At 41.6% G+C, this 8,180-nt stretch overlaps 1 protein-coding gene across 1 annotated transcript in view; it reads right to left on the minus strand.

Annotated features, from left to right (window-relative positions):
* DOCK5 (dedicator of cytokinesis 5) overlaps nucleotides 1–8,180 on the minus strand; it is a 122,217-nt gene that overhangs the window by 26,842 nt on the left and 87,195 nt on the right. The window contains exons 30-38 of the mRNA XM_019504075.1: nucleotides 7,317–7,417; nucleotides 6,853–6,911; nucleotides 6,121–6,275; nucleotides 4,460–4,545; nucleotides 3,517–3,673; nucleotides 2,687–2,727; nucleotides 2,482–2,572; nucleotides 1,224–1,343; nucleotides 160–249 (exon numbers count right to left, since the gene is read on the minus strand). Coding sequence (XP_019359620.1) covers nucleotides 160–249; nucleotides 1,224–1,343; nucleotides 2,482–2,572; nucleotides 2,687–2,727; nucleotides 3,517–3,673; nucleotides 4,460–4,545; nucleotides 6,121–6,275; nucleotides 6,853–6,911; nucleotides 7,317–7,417 — 900 coding nt within the window. The remainder of the gene's footprint in view (nucleotides 1–159; nucleotides 250–1,223; nucleotides 1,344–2,481; nucleotides 2,573–2,686; nucleotides 2,728–3,516; nucleotides 3,674–4,459; nucleotides 4,546–6,120; nucleotides 6,276–6,852; nucleotides 6,912–7,316; nucleotides 7,418–8,180) is intronic.

An 8,180-nucleotide genomic window follows, 5' to 3' on the forward strand; every position in this document is an offset into this window, starting at 1 on the left:
TTTGCTATGCTAATACCTATACTAAAACTTAAAATAAAAGTATAAAAATATTCCCCTAATATTAAGCTTTGCAAAAATATGTATTGCTTAAATAAATGATAAATATGTTGGGCCTGAACTACTTGATATGCAGCATCCCAAACAAAACAAGTGTCTTACCAAAAGATGACCAAGCCCCTGATAATCGAATACTTTGTCCTCATACATGTTGGCCAATTCTTTGCTTAGCTGGATTGCTTTCTCCCACATCTGCAGGTAAGAGAAACAAAGCAACAACGACAGAAATGAATGATTGCTTTAGCCATTTTTTTTTTTACCACAGAAACTGTCAGCTAACTTTAATTTGGGTAGTTCTTTATTAAACATGGCTTTCTTATTATGATTATGACGACACATTTTCATCTGTAGATCTCAGAGGGTACATCTACATGTGCGCTTTACTGCGGAGTTGACTAATTAGGTCCGCAGTAAAGTGTCACTGTTTACACATTTGGCAGGATTAGGGTACAGTAAATTAACTCTACTGTAAGTAATTAAGTGCAACTGGTGGAATAATTAAGTGTGACAAAATGCACACGTGGACAGTGACAGGGGCTGCCTGGGGCAGGAAAGTGCTAAAGTGCAGGTGGCTGTCTTCCACATGGCCCCTCACTTCAGCACCCTCATGTCCCAGTTAGCATCTCCGCCACCCCATGCCACCACCCATAGCATGGGGCTGACCTGCCGAGCCTGCTGGTAGCCCAGGGCTGTTCTTCCCCAGCAAAAACTGCTGCTGTCCCAGGCACATGTGTAGATGCTGCACTTGGGAGCAGCAGACTCCAGCTCAAACACCTCTGGAGATTATTGAGTCATGTTAATTTCATGTGTAGATGCACCCACGATGATTAACAAAGAGCCACTGTCATTAGTCCTAGTGGCAACACTGATACTCTTGGATCTTGCACAGGCAATTTCCTCTCTTTGTGCCTCAGTTTCCCTATCAGGCTTCATAGGGAGATTGAGACCTGGAGAGAAGAAATCATATGCCTCCTAGGTTCTTCTTGAAATTCAAAAGCTTTCTTGACAGTCCCAACCTTATAACTTTTCACTGATTGATACAAAGGCTCTACTGTGATGCCACCTTTGCCCTTCTTTGAAATCCAGCTTCTGCTAACTGAATTCACCCATTCAATTATTTACCCGTGTTCTGTCAAAGCCCATTCAAACTGCATGGAGTGACTGACCTTGCCCTTGTCAAAATAAGAGATAATTTCCTGGTAGAGTTTCTCCTTGAGTTCTTGTTGTGAGTAGACATAATAGCTGTCCTTCTGCAGCAGGTAGTGGGCACATGGCTTATCAGACCACTAAGAAGAGAAAAAAAAACAGACAACTGAAAACACCTAAGATGCGCTCAACAAACTACAGTCTACCGAGTGGGCTAACTCTTGGGTGGATTTATCTGAGCCAAATCAGCAGTAATGCACAGACAAATGTAAGTTATACTACAAGCATAAATGGTCTGAAAACAGGTAGAAAACCTTACCCACAGATGTACCATCAGTTTAACTTGCATCAGTTTTTTAAAAAGTCAATTTAACTCGTGTACTTTTGGCACTGGCATATTTAAATCAAATCTGAAACCTGATACAGTAGCTTATCTTGCATGTACAAATTTACTGACATGCTGAAGTAATATCTGACAGATTTACACAGACAAGAGTGGCTTAAGTAAACCAGCTTGAAACAACCCTTGAGCTAAGCTGGTGCAACTCTTTGCTTACATGTTAAAAGCGTATGTGGAGCAAGCAAAAGTAGCAGAATTGTGAGACTTTTAGAGACAAGTGGCATTTGGTTGTAGTACAAAATGGCTGTAGCAATCTGTCTGCCTGCAAAGCTGTACCTTTCACTTTGGTTCATGATAACGTAAACTGATCAAAGAAAAGGACTACACAGATGCTCTTCCTTCAGTTCAAACCTGGAATTTTTCCATGCAAGTCAATAAGAAGCAAGTTTAAACCAAACTGAAATAAGCAATTCCTAAATCCAAGTAACAGTTTCCACATTTGAACAAGTCCAATTAAATTACTGCATATTTATAAGTACAAAATCCAAATTCATAAAATGAATTGGGAAAACAAGACTTCACAGCAATACAATTCACAGGAACACTTACGAATAAGCACTCTGCTCCAATTCCCTTTTTCTACTCCTACACCGCCCTCAACAGTCCAGGAAAGAAATTCAGCACTGGTATGCATGCGCGTATTTGTGTACGTGTGGTTGTACGAGTGTTTGCTAATAGTACACACACAACTTAGCACTGATTTATGCCATGGCCGAGTTTGAAACACATAGCACATTACCTATTCTTTGCACCCCTGTTTTGATCTTGCAAGTCTTTAGTGGCATGAGTTTTACACTGTTCATCTTTTTCCTTCCCTATCCAAGTTAAAATTCCCCCAAACCTTGCAAAATAAACCAAAATTGCCTTTCATGAGTCACCTGGAGAAGCTCTGCATGGAGAAGGAGAGTGTTTGCAGCTTCTGTGAAGTTCTCACAGTCTCTGTGCAAGTCCCGGAGTTTATATAAATACCTGGATAAATTAAAAAAAAAAAAAGTCAGCATAGATTTGAGATGCAAGTGCCTGAACTTGACATAAATGAGACCCAAGAAAAATAAAATGACTTTACTAAATGAAATGGTTTACCTGAGATATATGTCCTCTCGTTTCTTCTCCTTATAAAAATTCTGCCAAGAAAATAACAAGTCACTCTAATGTAAAGAAAAACTGTCAGTCTATAAGGAGGCAGACTGAGCAGGCAACTCATCTAACCATCTTAGCTACTTATGTCGCCTTCCTTACCACCATACTCAAGTAAATCACACCTTTCAGACAAGGTTCTTTGGGTCAATGTGATATCTTTTATTAAACCAACTGAAAAGTTGGGGAAAATATTCACTGCAAGCTTTCAGGCACAAACACCCGTCTTAAGTCACAGGGAGAGCCTAATGTTGTTCTGTGTTCTCCCGGATGGAATAGAAGCCAATATGCATAAAGCAGGTCTGTGGAAAAGCAAACGCCTGGCAGTGAGGATCAGAGGTGATGGGAGACAATAGGTGAGACAGACAGGTAGGTAGGAGACCCTTCACAGTATTGCACAACCCTTCCCACATTGCACTTTTTAGCAAATACTTCCCTTGGGACTGTTGTACTTTGCTCAAAGTTGTTCACGCAGGACTAGCTAAGACATCTAGTGGAAACAGATCAAGGTTTAGGATAGGATTTTCAGATATGCTCTGTATTAATCTAACTACTAGGGAAGCCTGTTGTACCATTCCTACTGACCTTTACAGAGGAAGAGTAAATTTAGTACTGAGCATTTCTGAAAATCCCACTTATTCAGGAATAAATATTTCTGATGGTGTGCTAAGCCTGCCACATTCATTCTGAATTGCACAAAATAAGTCAATAAACTTATTTATTGACTCTCTCCATACCAGAATAATAGTCAATAATATCACAGCCCTTCTCCATACCAGAACATTGACAGTGCAGCTCATGCGGTTCTCTTTACTTCCATCGTTCATAATGGTCCTGTAGTCCAATAGGTTTTCCAACAGACTACTGACTAGTAAAGCAAACACCTCTCCAGAACTTGACAGATACTTATGCTTCCGGCAGTGTTCCAGCAGGCTGTAGGTGTATCAGAGAGAGGAAAAAACGAGAGAGAAAGAGAAGGACAGAGAGATTCAATTAAGGCTCTGAACCATACTTCTACTAAAAAGTATCTTAATGGTGTTGCATGCATCTTTGTTAACAGAGGTGTCCAAGCTTCCCTGCCCTGTTCATCAGAAACCTATCAGCTAGAAGAGAACAGAGTGCAGTGTCCACAAACACCTGTTATTCACGTTAAACTGGTAGTTATCAAATCAAAGTACATTTCACCAGAACCTGAGTTCTATTCTCATCTTTCCCGCTGACCCATTGTGTGATATATTCATCACACAATGTGACTTGTTGTGTGATACATTATTCATCCACCTGTCACCCCACCCTCTGCTGGTGGGAAACCAATAGACACACCAAGTGAAGTGGCATGCACTTGATACCAGATGCAGCAAACAAAGGGGGATGCTGTGATGCACTCCACTGGAACTACACTGTTCTTAGCGGTGGCAGATGACAGAACAAAGAGCAACGGTCTCAAGTTGCAGCAAGGGAAGTTTAGGTTAGATATTAGGAAGAATTAAGACACTGGAACAGGTTAACCAGAGAGATGGTGGAATCTCCATCCTTGGAAGCTTTTGAGACTCAGCTAGGCAAAGCTTTGACTGGGATGTTCTAGTTGGGGATGGTCCTGTCTTGAGCAGGGGGTTGGACTAGATGACTTGCTGAGGTCCCTTACAACCCTAACTTTCTATGATTCTAGCATGGTCCTCTGGGGACAATGGCATGCCATCTCTTATTTTGGACACTTACAGTTTCTCCAGCAAAACCTTGTACTGCTCATCCCCTCGACCCCCTTCAACTTCTTGGTCCAGTCTGGTTATCAGCTCATTTTCAAACTAAGGCAGCAAAAAATAAACCCAAATTAAAATAAAATTCCTACAGCACGAAATGTCATATTTGTAGCAGGTGTTCCCAAACTGCACCAGCACCAGGCACTGATCTCAATAAGCAAGCTAAAGCATCGATGCTTCTATTATTTTAGCAGAGGAAAAATAATGAAACAGAAACAAAGATGACAGGGAAGGAACATGGAAATCTGAGTAGCTGTTCTTCCGTTTCATAGGCACAAGAAATTGACCCACTGGGATACGTCTCCCTGATCCTAACAAATGTCTCCTCATTCAGTGCTCTCAAAGGAGAGCAAAGCACTCAGTGAGGTTGCTGTTAAATACGATGTTGAGAGGAACGTCTTGACGCACAAAGGTTTGCTGAAGAGGCTAATCCTGTGTGCATGTACACAGGAGGGACCCTGAGTAAACAGAGTCTCATTCATGCTTCAAGCGATGACGACAAACCTGCAGAGGTTTAGGCAGCCTTGCCCCACGATACCCGGGTGTTTATACAGCTAGAACTCAATTACCACCAGGATCAAATGTTTGCGTTCTAAGAATCCATGGTATTTAAGCACTTCCCAAGATTTTCAGCAGTTCTTGAAAATCCTGGGGCAGATAAGGCCATAAGACCAATGACCCTGTGGGACATGACACCCCTATGAGTATTTGAGCTGAGGTCTAACTGGGGAAGGACTGACATGCCTACAGTGCTCAGGGAGATGTGCGTCACATTTGACAACAGTCTCCTCTGTCTGAAATGCAGAATGTCAAGGCAGCTGCCTCCTGGATGAATGATTCCTACCATCTCCAGGGAGAAGAATGTCTGCAGCATAACTAAAGTGTCCCCAGCCTGCCAGCTGAGATGCTAATGGCTAGCATCCCATGAGGCAAACTGGAAGAGAAGCCCCGACTAACAATTGTTACAGCTGAAAAGATAACCGGGGACAAAATAAGGGCCTTCTTTCTCTTCTTTCCCTACCAGTGTTTTCTGACTAGCAATAAACTAAAAGGTCCAGTGGAATTAGCATAAGACTGGGAGTTCGAGACCCAGGTTTTATTCCCAACTCTGCCCATCATGTAGCTTCAGGCAAGTTGCTTCACGTCTCACTGCCACCCTTCTTCATTCAATAAAATGGGGAGACTGGTACTTGCTGAGGTATTATGATTCTCAGATTAAGGAGGCCAAGGGCTATGAATTATTACCATCTGAAGTGGGAGACTTCATTCTCAACCAATTCGCATGACAGCAACTTAATATTTTTAGTTAAAAAAGCCTGCCTTATGAGAACTATTGCTACAATAAATGTGGACAGTTAACATTAGTTTATGAAGTATCCACTCACAGGTGTAGACACCCAGGAACACAGAAGTGAATTGACTAAGCCAAGGATGCTGAATAGCACAACCAAGAAAGAAAACCCAAGAGCCCTGGCTCTGTTCCTGTTCCAAGTGCAATGCAAAAGCATCCCAGAGTGCTCCGTGCTATATGTGCATAAAGGCTTTTAAAAGTTATTTTTGGCAAACAGGAAAGAAAACATGTCATGAAACATCTGCCCTGATGAGTCCAGGGTCCCTTACCATATGGAAGTTTCTGTTCCCACTAAAGTTGAACTCGCATTGCATCATGTCGAAGAAAATGGGGATAGTCGCCTTCCGCAGCTCTGGTTCAGGAGTAAGGGTTACCTCCAGGATTGGACCTACCATCGATGGGATGAACTTGATCTTATGAGGGCCTATGGAAGAGACAAGGTTAGGCACAGCCTCCAATTAACGAAAGGCAAGTGCTTGAAGATGCTGTGAAATGCTTGCATCCACAGCTATATCAGTCATGTCAAGGTAATCATAAGGTGGTTCAGGCAAACAATATAGGAGTTCTCTGCATGCGTGACAACAATTTGGTTGCAGCTTTTTTGGATTCTAGCTCTAAATATTCAGTCGAATTCATAAAAGGATTCTAAAAAATATAGTCAACAATCAATGTCACATGCACTCCTAAATCACCAACACACTTTTGCAAGTCCCATTTTTGATTTTCACATGCCATAACACTTTGGAAAGATCTCTATGTGAACTCATGAATATAAGTTTGGATTGACATACAACTGACAACAGTAATGCAATGTCCTGGACTTCCAAGGAGAGCCTAAGACAAGTCTGCTTCCAGAAAAAAAAGAAAGGATCATTTGTACGGATATATGACCTGCGCGGTTGGGATAACCACAAACTCCAAACAAGTCAGGTTTCGGAGAAAAAAATTTAAATGCAGTTTCAGAGGTAAAATAAAAGTCATTGTATGTATATGGAACTTACCTAGGTTGTACCACATATCCCTTATTCTGAAGCCAAGTTCTTTCCTCATGTCCCCATATCTAGAAAGAAAAAAGAAAGAAAGATGAAAAGCCCACATGCTTTGAAATGCACTTTGCAAAGCTGTCAGCAAAATTTACCAGCCCACCCATAGAATCTATTAGCTTGACCTTGTACTTGGTGGTTTTAGTTTGTCCTTCCTGCATTATGGCTGGGGAAGCATTTAATCTATTATTTTGGGAACTAAGGCTACAACTACCCTCCTATCTCAGACCCTGCAGTAGTACAGCTTTTTCTGTAACGATTTCTTTCTTTTAAAATGAACCAACATAAACATGCATAGACCATTGTGTGGCTGTATCATTACCTGGCCAGGAACAGAGTTCAGCTTTGGATTCTGTAGGATGTTCTTAGCTATTTCTTTTCTAAAAGCAACAATGACTGAGTACAATTAGCTTCAAACTTACTTCTTGATAATTTTGTTGCGTTTGGCTTGTGAGAAGTTCTCTAGCTGGAGGGATTCATGAGTGAGAAAAGCTACTGCCAAGTGGAAATAACTGTTCCACAGCTGTGGAAAAGAAATAGTTAAAGTGAGGAAAATATAAAATAGAAGAGCAACACGCAGCACTACAGACTATAGTCCCCATTGCTGGAGACTCCCAGTCAGACATGAGGAAACACAGTTACAACAAATGGGGTAAAATGACCCAAAATTCCTCACCACAAAGGCGGCTGGATTGGAGGGGGAGATGAGAGGAGGTCAATGGAAGTAAACATGGAATAAGAGCTACCAGATCAGCCCATAAAGCTCTGTTCATTTTTGCCTGACCCACTTAAAAATGCTAAGGCCTCAAGACTTACCTACATATGTCAAATCTCCCCTTAAAATTCTCCTCTATTCTAATGCCCTTAAGAAGGGAAAAAAGACTGGCAACAGTTAAGGCAGCTGGTTTCCTGTAATTTGTTGTTGAGCAGTTGATGTTTCCCTGTTTCCTTGTGCTCTCCTGTGCCTGTATCCGCTTGTTGCCTCTTTGCGACAAGATCCAGCTTTCTGTCCTTTGCTCTACGTGCTGTACCATGAGGGACTGTTTAATTACCTAGATACTAGGAATATTACGAATATAAAGTTTTCCATTTCTTTAACAATTTCTTCAAAATCCTCACAGCACTGCAGTGAAAGCAAGGAAATATTACCATACATCCATATTACTAACAGAAGACTGAGATGCAAAGAGGGACAGAGGCAGAGAGGGATCTTGGAGTCAGGACTGACTCCAGGATGAATATGAGTCGCCAATGCGACGAAGCAATAGGCAGAGCCAACTGCACCC

The sequence above is a fragment of the Gavialis gangeticus genome, unplaced genomic scaffold (genome assembly GCF_001723915.1).
Source record: "Gavialis gangeticus isolate Ggan-Ray unplaced genomic scaffold, GavGan_comp1, whole genome shotgun sequence".
NCBI lineage: Eukaryota > Metazoa > Chordata > Crocodylia > Gavialidae > Gavialis > Gavialis gangeticus.